Source organism: Elephas maximus, chromosome 2 (assembly GCF_024166365.1).
Source record: "Elephas maximus indicus isolate mEleMax1 chromosome 2, mEleMax1 primary haplotype, whole genome shotgun sequence".
NCBI classification, from domain to species: Eukaryota; Metazoa; Chordata; class Mammalia; order Proboscidea; family Elephantidae; genus Elephas; species Elephas maximus.
In genome coordinates this window covers 45,121,964-45,142,931 of record NC_064820.1, presented here as the reverse complement: position 1 = coordinate 45,142,931, position 20,968 = coordinate 45,121,964, and the positions used below count along the sequence as shown (strand labels likewise).

The 20,968-nt window shown below is 40.3% G+C and overlaps 1 protein-coding gene across 1 annotated transcript in view; it reads left to right on the top strand.

The window, feature by feature from the left end:
* Positions 1 to 2,592: 2,592 nt before the first annotated feature.
* C9 (complement C9) overlaps positions 2,593 to 20,968 on the top strand; it is a 54,068-nt gene continuing 35,692 nt past the window's right edge. The window contains exons 1-4 of the mRNA XM_049859402.1: positions 2,593 to 2,678; positions 3,629 to 3,734; positions 4,562 to 4,706; positions 4,946 to 5,093. Of these exons, the coding sequence (XP_049715359.1) occupies positions 2,593 to 2,678; positions 3,629 to 3,734; positions 4,562 to 4,706; positions 4,946 to 5,093 (485 nt within the window). The remainder of the gene's footprint in view (positions 2,679 to 3,628; positions 3,735 to 4,561; positions 4,707 to 4,945; positions 5,094 to 20,968) is intronic.

The following is a 20,968-nucleotide window of genomic DNA, read 5'->3' as shown; positions in this document are numbered from 1 at the left end:
TTTGACCCCATCGTTGCAGCCGCTGTGTCAGTCTGTCTTGTTGAGAGTCTTTCTCTCTTTCGCAGACCCTATACTTTACCAAGCATGATGCCTTTCTCCAGGGACTGGTCCATCCTGATAACATGTCCAAGTATGTGAGATGAAGTTTTGCCATCCTTGCTTTTAAGGAGCATTCTGGCTGTACTTCTTCCAGGACAGATTCATTCATTCTTCTGGTTCCATGTTATAGTCAATATTCTTCACCAACACCATAATTCAAAGTCATCAATTTGTCTTTGGTCTTCCTTATTCATTGTTCAGGGAATACTGTGGTTAAAAGCATGAAGACATGAGGAAAAAAATGACTTGTCTCAGGAATTTAAAATTCAATGTGACCAGAGCTTAGATGGAGGAAAGTCAAGTTGGAGAATTAGGAAGGGGGTAGGCTACATAGAGCTCTCTAGGTCATACATATTAATTTCCTATTGCTGCTGTGAAAAATGACCACAAACATAGTGGTTTAAAAAAACACACACACAAGTTTATTATTTTACAGCTCTGGAGGTCAGAAGTCTGAAATGGGTATCATTGAGCTAAAATCAGGGCATCATCAAGGCTGCATCCCTTTCTGGTGGCTCTAAAGTAGAATCCATTTCCTTACTATTCCTAGCTTCTAAAGGGTGCCTGCATTCCTTGGCTCATTGCTCCTTCCTTCATCTTCAAAGCCAGAAACTGGGTGAAGTCCCTTTTGTTCTTTGAATTGGTTTTGCCTCTTTTTAAGTCTTTGCATCTCTCTGATCCACTCTGCTAAGTCTTTCTTCTACTTTTAAGAACTCATGTGATTAGAATGGACCTATCTGGATATTCCAGGATAATCTCTTCTGAGTCACATCTGCAAAGTTCTTTTTGCCATGTAGGGTAACATAAGCCACAGGCTGTGGATGTCTTTGGATGTCTATGTCAGGAAATTTGGACCTTATCAGAAGAGCAATGGGAGCTACTGAAAAGTTTTCAGTAGGGAAAGTGTATAGTTAAATTTTTTTAAAGATTCCTTTGGGTGCCTTATAGAAACTGAATTAGAAAAATTATTGTAGTTACCAAGAAGTGAGGTAATATTAACATGGAACAGAGAAATGTTTGAAAGAGATGAAAAGGGATGGATAGATTTAAGAACTACACTCACTTCTCACTTATTGACGTGGTTAGGTTCCAAAGACCAGGTCATTATGTGAAAATTGGTGTTGTGCAAAAATGGAAGATGACTACATCAGATCACAAAATATTATGTGGGACATATATGGACCTGAGAGGCAGAAAATGTAGGTGGGGGCTATATGTCCCACTGGTCATGAAAGGTTTAACACCAGACGTGCATCTTTAATGTGCAAAAAATTGGATAGTAGATTTTTTACAATTGTCGTAAATGTGAAATGTAGGATAACAAGATAGTTGATAAGTGAGGGGTAGGTGTATTTACAAAACTATTAGCAACGTGTTTCAGGTCTCTGGCAAGGCAACTGCATAAATGGAAGGGCCATTTACCATAACAGTGAACACGGAGAAGAAGGTTTGAGAGAGGAGAGAAAATATTGATTTGTTTCAGGATACTTTTAGTTCAATGGGTCATGAAGACATTCAAATGTAGATGCCCCATTGGGAGTTGTGTCCAAGAGTTTAAAACTCTGAAGGGAGATCTGGACTGGAGATTTACCACTGGATGTCATTAGCATATACATGAAAATGAAAGCCCTGTGAAAGGAAAAGTATAGAGAAGAAAATAGATCCAAGGACAGGACTCGAGGATAAACAGCATTTCAGGGACTATCAGAGGAGGAGGAGCTTGCATAGGAGACTAGGAAGAACTGGACAGAGATGAAAGAAGCCCAGTATCACCCTGTTCAAGGGAAACGAGAGTTTTGAAAAGCAAGACAGTCAGTCAACTACATCAACCACTTTGAAGAAGTCAGTAAGATAACAATTGAGAGGAACCAAAGGTATTGAACAACATGGTGATCGTCAGCTTTGGCAAGAGCAGTGTCCATGAGGCAGGAGGATTGACCGGTGATTAGGAGGTAAGGAACAGAAGGCCAATGGTGCAAAGTTCTTTTTCAAGAAACTTGAGTCAAAAGGAAAGAGAATTTAGACATGTAGGGTTGAAGGAGTATTTGCAAAGGGTTTTTATTTATTTATTTATTTTAGGATGAGAGAGAAACAAAAATTTGTTAATACTAGTTTTTTTTTTTTTTTTCTTTAATAAGTACTGTGAAGGGAAGGACAGAAATGGGGATAGTTGGAAGGAAACGTGGAATTCAGGAAGGGTGTTTGTTTATGTTTAATGTCAAAGACTCGAACACATTATGTTACAAATGGAAAGGAACTGGTGGTGAGGGAGAGTCTGAAATAGAAGAGATATTCAGTTGATCAAGTTCTCAAAGAGGAGCTGGGGTCTGGAGCTTTAGTGCAAGCTTGGTCTTACCTAGCAAACCCTCCAGCATGAGAAGCTTCATTATGAAAGAGAAAGGTGCCAATTTAGACACATGGAAGTAGAAAGTTTGTAGGGTGTATGTTTAGTGGCTCTGTTCTTTATTTCTGTCATGAATAAGGAATTTATCCATGGCGGCATTGGAACCAGAAAACATCCAAATGATGAACCAGGAGGGAGAGAAAGTTCAAAGACATACAAGTGATGCTGAGCATGGGTCTGGGGAAGGTCGGGAGCCCATAAATGCCAAATCTATGCTCTTAAAACCCAGAAAGATCAGGAATAAGCCCATAAGTAGAGTGTGAAGTGGTAAGGGCATTCAGTTTAGGACATATAAGAGACAAGGGTCGGAAAACCTGATTTTTGAGACACCTGCTAGGAGTCCCTGGGTGGTACAGTTAATGTGCTCAACTGCTAACTAGAAGATCGGTGGTTCAAGTCTACCCAGAGGCACCTTGGAAGAAAGACTGGTGATGTACTTCTGAAAAATCAGCCACTGTGGAGGACAATTCTATCCTGGAACACATGGGGTCACCATAAGTTGGAATCCACACAATAGCAACTGGTTTTTTAGCTACAGGCTTTGCCAGACTCTGTGGGGGATATAGGGAGTCCTGGTGGTGCAGTGGCTAAGTGCTGGCCTGCTAACCAAAAGGTTGGCAGTTCAAACCCACCAGCCACTCCACAGGAGAAAGATGTGTTAGTCTATTTCCATAAAGACTTACAGCCTTGGAAACCCTATGGGATTGTTCTACTCTGACCTATAGGGTCGCTATGAGTGGGAATCGACTCGATGGCAAGGGCTTTGGTTTTCTGGGGATACGTAGAAAGTAAACAGTTTCTAGCTTCAGTGACTTTATAATCCAGTTGGAAAGATAAGATTAATCAGTGTAAAAGGCCTAGCAGGATGTCTTGCTGGTTTTCCTCATCACCGTTATTGTTGTTTTGTTGAACGTTAAATAATAATAGTACAAGAATTAAACAACAAGACAAGTTGAGAATACAAAACAGCATGTGACCAAGTATCAAATGAGAGATATAGTAAAAGGATAGGTACTATGATCTGGAAACGGAAAAGTGGTAAATTAATTAAACCGATTTGTTGAGATTTCTTAGAAATAGGCACATGAAACAATCATTATAAATTGATGTGTTCTATTCTGTTAGTTACTCCCAGCAGACAGTGCAAGGGAGTGGCGCTCCATCTCCCATAGACTGCAGAATGAGCACCTGGAGTGAATGGTCGCAATGTGACCCTTGCCTCAAACAAAAGGTAAGTGTTCGTCTCCACTCCCCCAACCTCTCGAAGTGGAAACTGTACTGTCTCAGCATCTCCACAACACAGACATGACTATGAGGCAGTGAGCCCTCCCAATTGAACTCCAGACCCAGAAGAAGAAACATCTAAATGCCTGTGACTCACCTTAGAGGGAAATCTGAATGTTGCCAGGTATGTGATATGAGCGTCAGGAGGAATCAGTTTCTGTAAACGATGACTGCAAAACATAGAACGTGAAGTGTTACTTTAAGCAACATTTACGGTCGTTGTTAGTTATCATTGAGTCATCTCTGACTTATGGTGACCCCATGCAAATTGTTTGCACTTGGCTACTAACCAAAAGATTGGCAGTTTGAATCCACCCAGCAGTGCAGGGTAAGAAAGGCCTGGCAATCTACTTCTATAAGATTGTTATTGTTAGATGCCACTCAGTCTATTTTGACTCATAGGATTTCTTGGCTATAATCAATCTTTATGGGAGCAGATGGTCAGGTCTTTCTTCAGCAGAACCAGTGGGGTTTCGAATTGCCAGCCTTTCATTTAGCAGCCAAGTGCTTAACCATTGTGCCACCAGAACACCATTTCATAAGATTACAGCCACTGAAAACCCTAAGGAGTACAGTTCTACTCTGACACACATGGGATCACCATGAGTAAAAATCCACTCGACAGCAACCGGTTAAGCAACGTTAGTGACGGCTTTTCCTTCTGCCATCTTAAAACCATCAAATCATTTGGGTTTGGGCGATACGGATGGCGTTTTAGACAATAATCCTTTTTTGGTGTTAGATGCTCTAATCCTTCCAGCTGGTTTTGTGCAGTTCCGCTCAAGAACTATCGAGGTCTTTGGACAATTTAATGGGCAGAGGTGCCTTGACTCCGTGGGAGACCGATGGCAGTGTGTACCCACAGAGCCCTGTGAGGAGGTTGAGGATGACTGCGGAAATGACTTTAAATGTGGCACAGGTAATCCTTGCAATCAACTTGTTCATTTTGGCTTTCTCTGGGTACACATGAGTGAAAAGAAATAAAAGTGCTTGTAGACACTCCTATTTCCAAGTGTGAAAGAGTCCCCCAAAAGGGCCATCAGTATATCCTGTGCAAATAATTCAAAAGCATCTTTCTCAGCCCTCACCTTCAACGTTACTTCAGAAAGAGGGAAATCTGGCCTGAACACACAGTGCCTTTTCTGATTTTGCTTGCAGGCAGGTGCATAAAGAGGCAGCTCCTGTGTAATGGTGACAATGACTGCGGAGACTTTTCAGACGAAGATGATTGTGAAAACGATCCCCGTCTCCCCTGCCGTGACAGAGTGGTGGAAGAGTCTGAGCTGGCACGAACAGCGGGCTATGGGTCTGTATTCTGCTTGATTTTTTCCAGATGAAGATGAGAGAAAACGATTCCCATCTGTCCTATGGTGATAGGAGGGTACGAGAGTATGAGCTGGTACAGAAAGTAGGCCGTGGGTCTGTATTGTCTGAATGACTTTTGAGCTTGAAAGAGAATAAGCTCTGAATAAGTGTCTCAGGATGATTGGGACTAACTGCCTGGCCTCACTAGAGGTTTGCATAATAGACTATTAGGATACTAGGTGATGACTTCTGAGTCCAGTAGGAGATGAAATAGTTCACTTGACATAGCAATGTTAAAATGGCATGTTAACATTTGGAATCGAATTGCCAGTAGTGGCTCTGGCAATTCAACTCCAATACTTGAGTTGCCAGGCAGGCTGTCTTCCATTGGCACTTCCCCTGGACCTATACCTTATTATAAATTCTCAGGAAGTTCCAGCATTCTAGAGTTGACTCAGGAGGAATGGGGTCAGGAAAAGCAGTTCTGATGCCAGAGGGTAATGGTGATGAGATTCTGGTTTACACCGGAGAGCTGAAGTTTCACTCATTTTCCATGCAAAGTATAGAGGCTGCAGCCAAGTGCCTGTAAGCTCAGATGGTAAGTCTAGGACAGTTTAGAACTCAGGGTCATGCAGAAGGGAGACTAGTATGTAGAGATCTGTGCTCTAGGAGTTATCGCCACTAAATACGTTGTTCTGTTTCATGTGCTCAGACGGCATCCCAGAGCCATCCACTGAATAGTTTCCACCAGTTGTTCTGATGTTCTGAACTGTTTTACATAAAGATACCTTAGGTAGATTTGTTGGCAAATTGTCCCCAACAGAGACACAGCTGTTCCCTCATCCAGTGGCATATTGACAGAGATGGCACACGGCTCTATTTCATCACCTGTAATATAATGTGTCTTTTCATTCTCATGTTCTCAGTACGTGGTTCATAATAAAGGTTTGATAAATACTTGGTGGATGGACAAATAAATTAACTAATTAGTGAGATTATAAGGAGCCCTGGTGGTGAAATGATTAAGTGCTTAGCTGCTAATTAAAAGATCAGAAGTTCAAACCCACCAGCCACTCCTTGGGAGGAAAGACCTGGTGATCTGTTCCTATGAAGATTACAGCCTTGAAAACCCTATGAGGGCAGTCCTACTCTGTCCTGTAGGGTCACTATGTGTCAGAATTGACGCAAAGGTTCACAACAACAGCAAAATGAGAATATATGAATATATGCTTTCTAAAATACTGTCAATTTGACATCATTTAAGACTGTCACCAGGTCCCTGGAAAGAAATTCAGAGACAGGACTCCACTCCAAGGACTGGAGTTGGGGAGAAGAAAGAAATGGGGGTGATGGTAGGAACAAGGCTGATAGAAGGACTGTATTAGTTTCCAAAGGCTGCCATAACAAAATACCACAAACTAGGTGGCTTGTAAGAACAAAAGTTTATTGTCTTACAGTTCTGAAGGCTGGAAGTCTGAGATCAGGGTGTCAGCCATGTGACTCCTCCTGTTCTGTGCCTCTCACCTAGCTTCTGGTAGATACAGGCATTCCTTGGCTTGCAGCTATAGCATTACATGGCATCCTTCCTCTGTCTCCCTGTCTCTGTGTTTCTGCCCCTTTTTTACAAGGCACAGTCATATAGTATGACCCACCCCACTCCAATGCGACCTTATGTTAACCTAACTGATAATGTCTTCAAAGACTATTTCCAAATAGGTCATATTCACAGGTACTAGGATGAGGACTTCAACATATCTTTTGGGGGGACACAAATCAATCCATATCATGGACTAAGGTAGTGGTTCTCAACCAGGGCTATTTTTCTCCCCAGGGGACATTTGACAATGTCTGAAGACAGTTTTGGTTGTCACAACTAGTGGATAGGTTGCTACTGGCATCTAGTGGATAGAAGTCAGAGATGCTGCTAAACATCCTGTGGTGTACAGGACAACCCAAACCCAAAATGTCAGTAGTGCCAAGATTGAGAAAATCTAGACTAAGGTTCTAAGCAGTTCCTAAGATAAGACCTCTGTATCAGCTTTGGCCAAAAATTGAGACATCACATCTCTCTAGGCTGGGCAAAATTTCTGCTTCTTTAAACACAAAAGAAAAAACAAAAAATTCCAGGATACCAAGAGTCAGATACCAGTCAAAGATTTGCACATAGCCTTTATTTAATACTTTTTAAAGCCATGTCCAAAGAGCATTCAAATATTACCCATAGTACCTTTAGCTATCAGCCTAATGGTTGGAATCCTGAACCAATTGAATGGTCATGAGCCCCAAAGTTAGGCAGGCCCTCTTAGCAATTGGCAGTAATCGGTATGGCAATAGTCCAAGACCTTATACCCAGGTCTCTGTATGCTTGAGTGAGTTCTGACTCTTTTTGGTGCTTTCCTTGGGGAGAGATTATGAGTCTACGGTGAAAGACCATTGCTACTTTATTTTGCTTTATTTGGAATTCAAGAAACACTTTTCTGCTGAATTTAAACAAAAGGGCTTCGAGCAGGGAATTGCATATGATACTTAGTCTCACTCAGTGCAAATGTGCAGCTTGTCTTACAGGAAAAGAGTGTAGAAATCTTGGACCCCTTTGCTGAAAACAAACATTCATAATCCATTGGTTTCTTTTGCGGGGGGAAAAGAAAAATTTGTTATATAGCGTTTGTGGGGCTTCAAACTGATTCCAACTGGTTCAGTCATGGCAGATGAGGTAAAACCAGAGCAGACCTAAATTTTTACAATTGGGTGAATTGGAACAATAATCAGATGGGAAAAATTACAGGTCAAAGTCCTGGAATGAAAGACTCAGAAGAGGCATAGAGAGCCCTTTCAGGAGCCTAATGTGTGAGATTGGATTATTGGCAGGACTGTGGAGAGCGACACACATTCAAAGTAGCACAGTCGGCTGTTATCTTTGAGCAGGGCACCACTGTTTCCGACTCTGCTCAAAATCTGACAGGCAAGAGATTTGGTTGCTAGGCAACATGTACGCTGCCCTTGTTTTCTAGGACAGAGGTTAGGTTTCTAGCAGGGCTTTGCCCTGTAATTTTTCCTGTTTTGGTTATCATTCCAGATGACCCGAATTGTAAAAATTTGGGGCTGTTCTGGTTTCGTTTCCTCAGCCATGACTGAACAGTGAAGAACCCTGAGCATTTGCCAGGGAGTTTTGAAATGAGGCATCCCAGAGAGCTAGCTTTGCTGTTGTTTTTGTCTGGTGCCATCAAGTTGATTCCAACTCATACGGACCCTATAGGATGGAGTAGAACTGCCCCATAAGGTTTCCAAGGAGCAACTGGTGGATTTGAACTGCTGACCTTTTGGTTAACAGCTATAGCACTTAACCACTACGCCACCAGGGTTTCTGAGAGCTATCTAGTGCTCCTTAAATATCTCTTGCTATATCAGGGTCAGCATTAGCATTAGGAAACATCACAGCACTGAGTTTTAAACGCTAAATCAAGGGTGAGGCCCTACCTATGAAGAAATTCAGCCACAGAAGAGGAAAATAAGGTAGGCCCTGATGGTTACCATCCATCAATATTTTTTACTAAACTCTCTTTTACCATGTGCAATAACCTATAACAAATTTAGTTTTCATATAACCAACTGTTTTATGACAGCTTTCATTTGCATACTACTTTGTACTTTTCAAAATATTTTTATACTTTCTACTCTATAGATTTCTATAATACTCCTGTGAGATTGTTACCAGTTGTCCAGTTGTCGTCATGTTGATTCCAGCTCATGGTGACTCCATGTGTGTCAGAGTAGAACTGTGCCCCACTGGGTTTTCAGTGGGTGATTTTTTGAAAGTAGGTGTGACAAGTTTTTTTTTTTTTTTTTTTTTTCTGAGGTACCTCTGGGTGAACTCAAACCACCAACCTTTCTATTACCAGCTAAACACACTAACCATTTGTATAACCCAGAGACTGTAGGGAGGTATTATATTCACTTTACATATAAGAGCTGAGTAAAATAATCAAGGCCATTTGGCTAATTAGTTTTTAGAAGAACTAAAACTTATATTTCTGTGACTTATATACAAGTATATTTTTTCCATTATGCCACTTTACTTTCTCCTTCACCCCATGCCCCCACCACCACCCACATCACTTCCTCAATTACAAAGCCTAAAAATCAACACCTTAACTTCAAAGTAACCTTCAAAAATAATGAAACTTTTTATGTAGCTCTGTATTACCCAGGTATTTGAATTACAAGAGTATAGAAGAGTGGTATAAATTAATAGTTGATATTTAAGAAGTTTTCAGACATGTTTTATTTTATTTATGGTATTCTTCGACACCCTTAACACTATATATTTATTAACTATAAACCCTCATTCTTATATGGGGCTATGAGACTAAGAAAAGTAATAAGAGTAAACATCACAACCATAGCAACATGATTATAAAGTGCTTCTACACAATTCCATCTAGAAACCCTTTTACCAGCAGTCATACAGTCATACCCTGTCACGTATGAAAGCCGCAAGCACTCACAGTCATTAATTTATACTTTTTTTCATTGGAAGGGCTCCCTAATTTAAATTTGTATTTCAGGATAATTCAACTGTATGACAAATGCTTCAGCCTGCGGTCTTATAGGCATCTGAGATCTTCCGTAAGTTTTTAGGGAAATCCCCCAACCCATCTTGTATTCATTGACTAAATATAAATCCAAGCCAGATGTAAACTGTGTACAATATGCAAGGAATTACTTTCTTGTGATCGAAGCATAACACCACTTCCGTGGAGGGAGCTTTCTTGTCAGTTCGCCTGGTAAATTGGAACTGCCTGTGGTTCTAGATGCAGGTGTGAAAACAGGCATCTCTAAGTGCTGCCAAAGAACACATTTTTAAAAAATTTCTCAAGCGATGACATTCCATCCACGAGAAGTTTTCATGATTCTTGGCTGAAAAAGTTGGCTCATTCTGGACTAGACAGGCTGTCTCCGTAGTAAAGGAACCAGGTCAAAAGTTTCAAAACCTTTCTTCCTTCATTGTGCTTTAGTCTGTGGATCTGGTTCGTTGTAACTTTCCAGATGGAACCAACCAACTGGTCAATTTGCTGTCCCGTAAAATAATAACCTTCAAACTGGGGCATGAATACTGTGGGGCGCACAAAGATTAGGTAAGTTTTAAAGGAATAATTCCCCTAAGTCCTCAACTTCCACATGTACATTTTTTCATAAAATTGGCCGGCATCTTTTTTTTTTTTAATTGTGCTTTAGGTGAAGGTTTATAACTCAAGTTAATCTCTCATTCAAAAATTTATACATATATTGTTTTGTGCCATTGGTTGCAATCCCCACAATGTGACAGCACACTCCTCTTTTCCACCCTGGTTCCCTGTGTCCATTTGACCAGTTTCTGTCCCTTCCTGCCTTCTCATCCTGTTTTTTTTTAGGAGCTGCCCATTTGGTCTTGTATATCTGAATGAACTAAGAAGCACGTTCCTTGCATGTATTGTTTTTTGTTTCATAGTCCCGTCTAATCTTTGTCTGAAGAGTGGGCTTCGGGCATGGTTTCAGTTCTGGGTCAAGAGAGCATCTGGGGGCCATAGTTTTGGGAGTTCCTCCAGGCTCTGTCAGACCAGTCTGTCTTTCAAATAACTATCTGTATAGGGTCAAATTGACAACAGCAACTTAAAAAGAAGCTTAGAGGGCAGTGAGTTTGTGTTAACAGTGGTGGAATGATTTGGAAAAGGAGGATGAGAATGGTTGCACGACCCGAAGAATGTAATCAATGTCACTGAATTTTACACGTAGAAATTGTTAAATTGGTGTATGTTTTGCTGTGTATATTTTCAACAACAATAACAAAAATGAATTATTAAAAAAGAAATTGACGAACCTGGTAGTTCAGTGACATTCAAGTTGTCAAGCCCTTGCTCCTTTCTTTTTTTTTTATTGTACTTTAGATGAAGGTTTACAGAACAAACTAGCTTCTCATTAAACAGTTAGTACACATATTCTTTTACGACATTGTTTAACAACCCCATGACATATTAGCACTCTCATTTCTCGACCTTGAGTTCCCTATTACCAGCTTTCCTGCCCATCCTGACTTCTAGTCCTTGCCCCTAGGCTATTGTGCCCCTTCAGTCTCATTTTATTTTATGGGCCTGTCTAATCTTTAGCTGAAGGGTGAACCTCAGGAGTGACTTCATTACTGAGCTAAAAGGGTGTCCCGGGGCCATACTTTTGGGGTTTCTTCAGTCTCTGTCAGGTCAGTAAGCCTTTTTTTTTTTTTGAGTTAGAATTTTTTTCTACGTTTTTCTCAAGACCTGTCCTGGACCCTCTATTGTGATCCCTGTCACAGCAATCAGTGTTGGTAGCCAGGCACCACCTAGTTGTACTAGACTCAGACTGGTGGAAGCCATGGTAATTGTGGTCCATTCATTAGTCCTTTGGACTGAACTTTTCCTTGTGTCTTTAGTTTTCTTTACTCTTCTTTGCTCCCGAAGGGGTGAGACCAGAGGAGTATCTTAGATGGCCACTCAAAGGCTTTTAAGACCCCAGGTGCTACTCACCAAAGCAGAATGTAAAACATTTTCTTTATAAACTATGTTATGCCAATTGATGTAGATGCTCCCCGAGACCATGGTCCCCACAGTCCCCATCCCAGCAATTCCGTCCCCCAGGAATTTTGAATGTGTTTATGGAGCTTTGGTGTAGTGGGTAAGAGCTATGGCTGCTAATCAAAGGTCGGCAGTTTGAATCCCCCAGGCATTCCTTAGAAACTCTATGGGGCAGTTCTACTCTGTCCTATAGGGTCGCTATGAGTTGGAATCAACTCAATGGTAATGGGTTTGGTTTTGATTTTTATGGAGCTTTCATGACCTTGCCTTGCTCCTTTCTCTTCTTTCCTTTTACAATCACCGACCTCCCACATTCCAAAATAAGAGTCCTCCCCTCACCCCTCTCACATCTTACTATGGGATGGGAAAACCTAGAAACAATTCCAAATATTGGTATTCAATTGAACTGTAATGTGAATTAGGTGGTGTGGTAGCCTGGTAATGGCTCCCAAAGGTATGTCCATTTCCTAAGCCCAGGAACCTGTGAATGTTACCTTTTTTGGAAAAAAGGCTATTGCTAAATGTAATTAAATTAAGGATTTTCAGATGAGGAGATTATCCTGGATTATCTAGGTAGGCCCTAAATGCCTTTATAAGAGAGAGGTAGAAGGAGAAAAAATTGGCTCATTCTAGGCTGGATGGGCTGCCTCTATAATAGCGGAGCCACGTCAAACACACAGAAAAGGAAACAGCCCTATAACAATGAAGACAGAGATTGGAGTGATGTGGCTTGGCAGCTGCCGGAAGACAAACAAGGCAAACAAGCTCCCCTAGAGCTTTCAGAGGGAGCATGGACTTGCCAACACCTTGGCTTCAGCTCAGCGAAACTGATTTCAGCCTTCTGGCCTCCAGAACTGTGAGACAATACATTTCTGTTGTTTTAAGCCACCAAGTTTGCGGTAATTTTTTTTTTTTTTTTACAAGAAACTAATACACCACCTATCAGTCAGTTTGTCTGCTGTTGCAGCTTGCATGTTCTATGATGCTGGAAGCTATGCCATCAGTATTTCAAATACCAGCAGGTTCACTCGTGGTGGACAGATTTCAACAGCGCTTCCAGATTAAGACAGACTAGGAAGAAAGCCCTGTTGATCTACTTCCGAAAATAAGCCAAAGAAAGCTCTATGGATCACGACAGAATATTGTCCAAAATAGTGCTGGAAGATAAGCCCCCTGAGTAGAAGACACGCGAAATAAACAGTGGCCACAACAATGGACTCAAGCATATCAGTGATTGTGAAGATGGCACAGAACTAGGCAACTTTCCATTCTATTGTACATGGGGTCACCATGAGTATGAACCAACTTGATGGCAACTAACAAAGGGAAACCAATACAGGTGGCCTCCAATACTTTTTTTTTTTTTAATAATTTTTATTGTGCTTTAAGTGAAAGTTTACAAATAAAGTCAGCCTCTCACATATAAACTTATATACACCTTACTACATACTCCCATTTACTCTCCCCCTAATGAGTCAGTCCACTCCCTCCTTCCAGTCTCTCCTTTTGTGAACGTTTTGCCAGTTTCTAACCTTCTCTACCCTCCCATCTCCCATCCAGACAGGAGTTGCCAACACAGTCTCAAGTGTCCACCTGATACAAGTAGCTCACTCCTCATCAGCATTTCTCTCCAACCCCTTGACCAGTCCATTCCATGTCTGATGAGTTGTCTTCGGGCCAACAGAAGGTTTGGGGACCATGACCGCTGGGATTCTTCTAGTCTCAGTCTTTTTGTGAGAATTTGGGGTCTGCATCCCACTGTTCTCCTGCTCCCTCAGGGGTTCTCTGTTGTACTCCCTGTCAGGACAGTCATCGGTTGTGGCCGGGCACCATCTAGTTCTTCTGGTCTTAGGATGATGTAAGTCTCTAGTTCATGTGGCCCTTTCTGTCTCTTGGGCTCACAATTATCTTGTGACCTTGGTGTTCTTCATTCTCCTTTGATCCAGGTGGGTTGAGACCAATTGATGCATCCTAGATGGCTGCTTGTTAGCATTTAAGACCCCAGATGCCATATTTCAAAGTGGGATGCAGAATGTTTTCTTAATAGAATTTCTTTTGCCAATTGACTTAGATGTCCCCTGAAGCCATAGTCCCCGAACCCCCGTCCTTGTTCCACTAACCTTCAAAGCATTCAGTTTATCCAGGAAACATCCTTGCTTTTGGTGCAGTCCAATTCAGCTGACCTTCCCTTTATTGAGTATTGTCCTTCCCTTCACCTAAAGTAGTCCTTATCTACTATCTAATCAGTCCAGTACTTTTTTTTCAACAACATTGAAAGATGTCCTAATAAATTTATCAGATAAAAGACCATAAAAATAATTTTTGGTGAAAGACTACCAAAAATTGTAATTTTTTTGACATGTAATTGAAAAGAAAGTCAAAGAATTGAGTGACATTGCTATAACAAATTCTTTCTATTCTTATCTACTTATATATGTGAATAAAGTTTCTCAGTATTTACAACTATAAAAATGGAGAGTAAGAATAAAATTGATGCTGAGCCCTGTCTCTTTCTAAGCATGTTTATCCATGGACAATACAACTAATGAATTAACTTAAAAAAGTAGCTCCATCCATTGTATTGAGAAATACATTTCCAATAAAATTTTATGCATAGTTATAGTTATTTTAATAATTTATAATATAGTTATGTTGTTTTGATCAATTATATCCTAATATTGATAATTCAATTCAAATGAAAAGTTTTAATACTTAGAGCCTATGGTCAAAGGATATCTAATATTTAAAAATTTCAGTTATGTCTTTTTGGTATAGAAAAGTATGATACGGTGATCAATAGAAATTTTCAAGTATAAAAATACGTTACATTTATTTAAAATTACATGGGAAAAATGGAATAGAAATATGAATTCAAGAAAAAAAGGGAACAGTCTAAAATTTCCTGCTGTTAAAGAAATATACATACAATAACGATTTGATATTTATCATTATAGCATTTATTTGCTAACGAATAGGTCAGTTCAAATCTACCAGCTGCTCCTTGGAAATCCTATAAGGCAGTTTCACTCTGTCCTCTAGTGTCGCTTTGACTCAGAATTGACAACAAGTATGGTTTTGTTTTGTTTTTTATAGCATTTCTACTCTATTGGACCTATTTTTTAAAGCAATAAAACAGTTATATTTTAAAGTATAAATACTACATGCTGGAGAATTATATTCTTTGAAACTTTAAACTTAAGATAAAAAAAGTTTACAGGTCAAGCTGAAACTGTGCAGAGAGGCATGTTATTGTTATGTTGTTAGGTGCCGTTGAGTCAATTCCGACTCAGAGCTACCCTATGCACAACAGAACGAAACACTGCAGGGAGGCATAGTCTGTGAAAATTCTTCTACACGGTGGAAGTGAAGAGGACTTGAAGCACTTACTAATGAATATCAAAGACTACAGCCTTCAGTATGGATTATACCTCAACATAAAGAAAACAAAAATCCTCACAACTCGACCGATAAATAATATCATGATAAACGGAGTTGTCAAGGATTTCATTTTACTTGGATCTACAATCAACACCCATGGAAGCAGCAGTCAAGAAATCAAATGATATATTGCTTTGGGCAAATCTGCTGCAAAAGACCTCTTTAAAGTGTTGAAAAGCAAATATGTCACCTTGAAGACTAAGGTGCACCTGACCTAAGCCAATGTATTTTCTTTTTTTTAATTGAACTTTAGATGAAGGTTTATAGAACAAACTAGTTTCTCATCAAACAGTACACACATTGTTTGTTGTATGACACTGGTTAACAACCCTGCGACATGTCAACACTCTCCCTTCTCAACCCTGGATTCCCTATTACCAGCTTTCCTGTTCCCTCCTACCTTCCAGTCCCTGCCCCAGGACTGGTGTGCCCCTTTAGTCTTGTTTTGTTCCATAGGCCTGTTCAATCTTTGGCTGAAGGGTAAACCTTAGGAGTGGACTCATTACTGAGCTGAAAGGGTGTCAGGGGCCATACTCTCAGCTTTTCTCCACAGCCATGGTATTTTCAATCGCCTTATATGCATGCAAAACTGAACAATGAATAAGGAAGGCCAAAGAAGAATTGATACCTTTGAATTGTGGTGTTGGCAAAGAATATTGAATATACCATGGATTGCCAGAAGAACAAGTCTGTCTTAGAAGATGTACAACCAGAATGCTCCTTAGAAGCAAGGATGGCAAGACTGTCTCACATACTTTGGACATGTTATCAGGGAGGACCAGTCCCTGGAGAAGGACATCATGCCTGGTAAGGCAAATGGTCTGCAAAAAAGAGAAGACCCTCAATGAGATGGATTGACACAGTGGCTGCAACAATGTACTCAAGCATAATAACAATTCTGAGGTTGGTGAAGGACATGGCATTGTTTCGTTCTGTTGTACATAGGGTTGCTTTGAGTCGGAACCAACACGATGGCACCTAACAACAATAAGCATTGTCCTTATTTTTTCTTCCATGATCTTTGTAGTTTTAGGTTTTATATTTAGGTGTTTGATACATTTTTAATTATTTTTTTGTGTATGTTGTGGGGTATGAGTCCTGTTTCATTTTTTTTACAGATGTACATCCAGTTTTGCCAGCAACATATGTTAAAGAGGCTGTCTTTTTCCTGTTTAATGGACTTTGGGCCTTTGTCAAAGATCAGCTGAATGTAGGTGTATGGATTTATGTCTAGGTTCTCAATTTTGTTCCATCGATCTATATGTCTGTCATTATACCAGTACCTGGCTGCTTTTACTATCATGGCTGTGTAGTGGGCTTTGAGATCAGGTAGTGTGAGGTGTCATACTTTGTTCTTCTTCAGTAGTGCTTTACTTATTCATAGCCTGTTTTCTTACCATATAAAGTTAATGATTAGTTTTTCCATCTTGTTAAAGAATGCTGTTGGTACCTGGATCCTGATTTCTTGTATCTGTTGATTGCTTTGGGTAGGACTGAGTCTTCCTATCCATGATGTTTTTCCACTTATGTAGGTCTTTTTTGGTTTTCTTGTAGTTTTCTTTGTATAGGACTTTTACATCCCTGGTTAGATTTATTCCTAAGTATTTTATTTAATTAGGTGCTATTATAAACGGTATTGTTTTTCTGGTTTCCTTTAATATGGTTCTTTTTGTTTGGTGTATAAGAATCCAGCTGATTTTTGTATGTTCATCTTGTATTCTGCTACTCTGCTGAATCTTTCTATTAGTTCCAGTAGTTTTCTTATGAAATCTTTAGTATTCTGTATGTATACTATCATGTCATCTGCAAATAGGGATGGTTTTACTTCTTTCTTACTAATTTGGATGCCCTGTGTTTCTTTTTCTTGCCTTATTGCTCTAGGTAGGACTTCCAGCACAATGTTAAATAGCAGTGGTGATAAAGGGCATCCTTGTCTTCTTCCGGTTCTCAGAGGGAATGCTTTCAGCCACTCTCCATTGAGAATGATGTTAGCTGTTAGTTTTGTATTTTTTTTTTTAATCCATTGCTATTGAGTCAATTCTGACTTATAGCAACCCTGTCCCCCACGTGTCTGTCTGTTTGTCGTACTGTGCAGGCTTGTGTGTTGCGGTGATGCTGGAAGCTATGCCACCGGTATTCAGATACCAGCAGGTCACCCATGGAGGACAGGTTTCAGCTGAGCTTCCAGACTAAGACAGACTGGGAAGAAGGACCTGGCAGTCTACTTCTGAAAAGCATTAGCCAGTGAAAACCTTATGAATAGCAGCGCAACATTGTCTGATATAGTGCTGGAAGATGAGACCCCCAGGTTGGAAGGCACTCAAAAGATGACTGGGGAAGAGCTGCCTCCTCAAAGTAGAGTCGACCTTGATGTGGATGGAGTAAAGCTTTTGGGACCTTCATTTGCTGATGTGGCATGACTCAAAATGAGAAGAAACAGCTGCAAACATCCATGAATAATCGGAACCTGGAATGTACAAAGTATGAATCCAGGAAAACTGGAAATCGTCAAAAATGAAATGGAACGCATAAACACCGATATCCTAGGCATTAGTGAGCTGAAATGGACTGGTATTGGCCATTTTGAATAGGACAATCATATAGTCTACTATGCTGGGAATGACAACTCGAAGAGGAATAATGTTGCATTCATTGTCAAAAAGAACATTTCAAGATCTATCCTGAAGTACAACACTGTCAGTGATAGGATAATATCCATATGCCTACAAGGAAGACCAGTTAATATGACTATTATTCAAATTTATGCATCAACCACTAGGGCCAAAGATGAAGAAATAGAAGATTTTTATCAGCTGCTGCAGTCTGAAATGGATCGAACATGCAATCAAGATGCATTGATAATTACTGGTGATTGCAATGCGAAAGTTGGAAACAAAGAAGAAGGATAAGTAGTTGGAAAATATGGCCTTGGTGATAGAAACACTGCTGGAGATTGAATGATAAAATTTTGCAAGACCAATGACTTCTTCTTTGCAAATACCTTCTTTCACCAACATAAACGGCGACTATTTTGAATGATAGAATTTTGCAAGACCAATGACTTCTTCTTTGCAAGTAACTTCTTTCACCAACATAAACGGCGACTATTTTTTTTTTTTTTTTTTATACACATGGACCTCGCCAGATGGAACACACAGAAATCAAATTGACTGCATCTGTGGAAAGAGACGGTGGAAAAGCTCAATATCATCAGTCAGAACAAGGCCAGGGGCTGACTGTGGAACAGACCATCAATTGCTCATATGCAAGTTCAAGCTGAAACTGAAGAAAATCAGAGCAAGTCCGCAAGAGCCGAAATATGACCTTGAGTATATCCCACTTGAATATAGAGACCAACTGAAGAGCAAATCTGATGCATTGAACACTAGTGACCAAAGACCAGATGAGTTGTGGAATGACATCAAGGACATCACCGATAAAGAAAGCAAGAGGTCACTGAAAAGACAGGAAAGAAAGACAAGACCAAGATGGATGTCAGAGGAGACTCTGAAACTTGCTCTTGAGCGTCGAGCAGCTAAAGCAAAAGGAAGAATTGATGAAGTAAAAGAACTGAAAAGAAGATTTAAAGGGCCTCCTGAGAAGACAAAGTATTATAATGACATGTGCAAAGAGCTGGAGATGGAAAACCAAAAGGGAGGAACACTCTCGGCATTTCTCAAGTTGAAAGAACTGAAGAAAAAATTCAAGCCTCGAGTTGCAATAGTGAAGGATTCCATGGGGAAAATATTAAAAGATGCAGGAAGCATCAAAAGAAGATGGAATACACAGAGTCATTATACCAAAAAGAACTAGTCGATATTCTAACATTTCAAGAGGTGGCATGTGATCAGGAACTGATGGTACTGAAGGAAGAAGTCCAAGCTGCTCTGAAAGCATTGGTGAAAAACAAGGCTCCAGGAATTGATGGAATATCAATTGAGATGTTTCAACAAACAGATGCAGCGCTGGACGTGCTCACTGGTCTATGCCAAGAAATATGGAAGACAGCTTCCTGGCCAACTGAGTGGAAGAGATCCATGTTTATGCCTATTCTCAAGAAAGGTGATCCAACCGAATGTGAAAATTATAGAACAATATCATTGATATCACACACAAGCAAAATTTTGCTGAAGATCATTCAAAAACGGCTGCAGCAGTATATCAACAGGGAACTGCCAGAAATTCAGGCTGTTTTTAGAAGAGGACGTGGAACCAGGGATATCATTGCTAATGTCAGATGGGTCCTGGCTGAAAGCAGAGAATACCAGAAGGATGTTTACCTGTGTTTTATTGACTATGCAAAGGCATTTGACTGTGTGGATCATAACAAACTATGGATAACACTGCAAAGAATGGGAATTCCAGAACACGTAATTGTGCTCATGAGGAATCTTTACATAGATCAAGACGCAGTTGTTCAAACAGAACAAGGGGATACTGATTGGTTTAAAGTCAGGAAAGGCGAGCGTCAGGGTTGTATTCTTTCACCATACCTATTTAATCTGTATGCTGAGCAAATAATCCAAGAAGCTGGACTATATGAAGAAGAATGGGGCATCGGGATTGGAGGAAGGCTCATTAACAACCTGTGTTATGCAGATGACACAGCCTTGCTTGCTGAAAGGGAAGAGGACTTGAAACACTTACTAACGAAGATCAAAGACCACAGCCTTCAGTATGGATTACATCTCAACATAAAGAAAACAAAAATCCTCACAACTGGACCAATGAACAGCATCATGATAAATGGAGAAAAGATTGAAGTTGTCAAGGATTTCATTTTACGTGGATCCACAATCAACAGCCATGGAAGCAGCAGTCAAGAAATCAAAAGACGCATTACATTGGGGAAATCTGCTGCAAAGGACCTCTTCAAAGTGCTGAAGAGGCAAAGATGTCACCCTGAAGACTAAGGTGCGCCTGAACCAAGCCATGGTATTTTCAATCACATCATATGCATGTGAAAGCTGAACAATGAATAAGGAAGACCAAAGAAGAGTTGACGCTTTTGAATTGTGGTGTTGGTAAAGAATATTGAATATATCATGGACTGCCAAAAGAATGAACAAATCTGTCTTAGAAGAAGTACAGCCAGAATGCTCCTTAGAAGCAGGGATGGTGAGACTGTCTCACATACTTTGAACATGTTGTCAGGAGGGATCAGTCCCTGGAGAAGGACATCATGCTTGGCAGAGTACAGGGTCAGCGGAAAAGAGGAAGACCCTCAACGAGGTGGATTGACACAGTGGCTGCAACAATGAGCTCAAGCATAACAACGATTGTGAGGGTGGCACAGGACCGGGCAGTGTTTCATTCTGTTGTGAGTAGGGTCGCTGTGAGTCGGAATCGACTCGACGGCACCTAACAACAACAACAGCAACCCTATCGGACAGAGTAGAACTGCCCCATAGGGTTTCTGTGCCCCAGGAACTGCCTACCTGATGGTTAGGAGTTGAGCCGTTAACCACTGTGCCACCATGGCTCCCTTGGTTTTGCATAGACACGTTTTATTATGTCGAGGAATTTTCCTCCTATTCCTATTTTATTGAGTTTTTCTCAAGAATTAGTGTTGGACTTTATCAAATGCCTTTTTTGCATCGATTGAGATGATCACATGATTCCTTTCTTTTGTATAATTTATGTGATAGATTACATTGATTGATTTTCTAATGTTGAACAATCCTTTCATACCTGGTATGAATCCCAGTTGGTCATAGTGTATTTTTTTTTTTTTATGATGCTGAATTCTATTGGCTAGAATTTTGTTGGGAATTTTTGCATCTATATTCGTGAGCCATATTGGTCTGTAATTTTCTTTTTTTGTGGTGTCTTTACCCTGGTGGCTTAAGAGCTA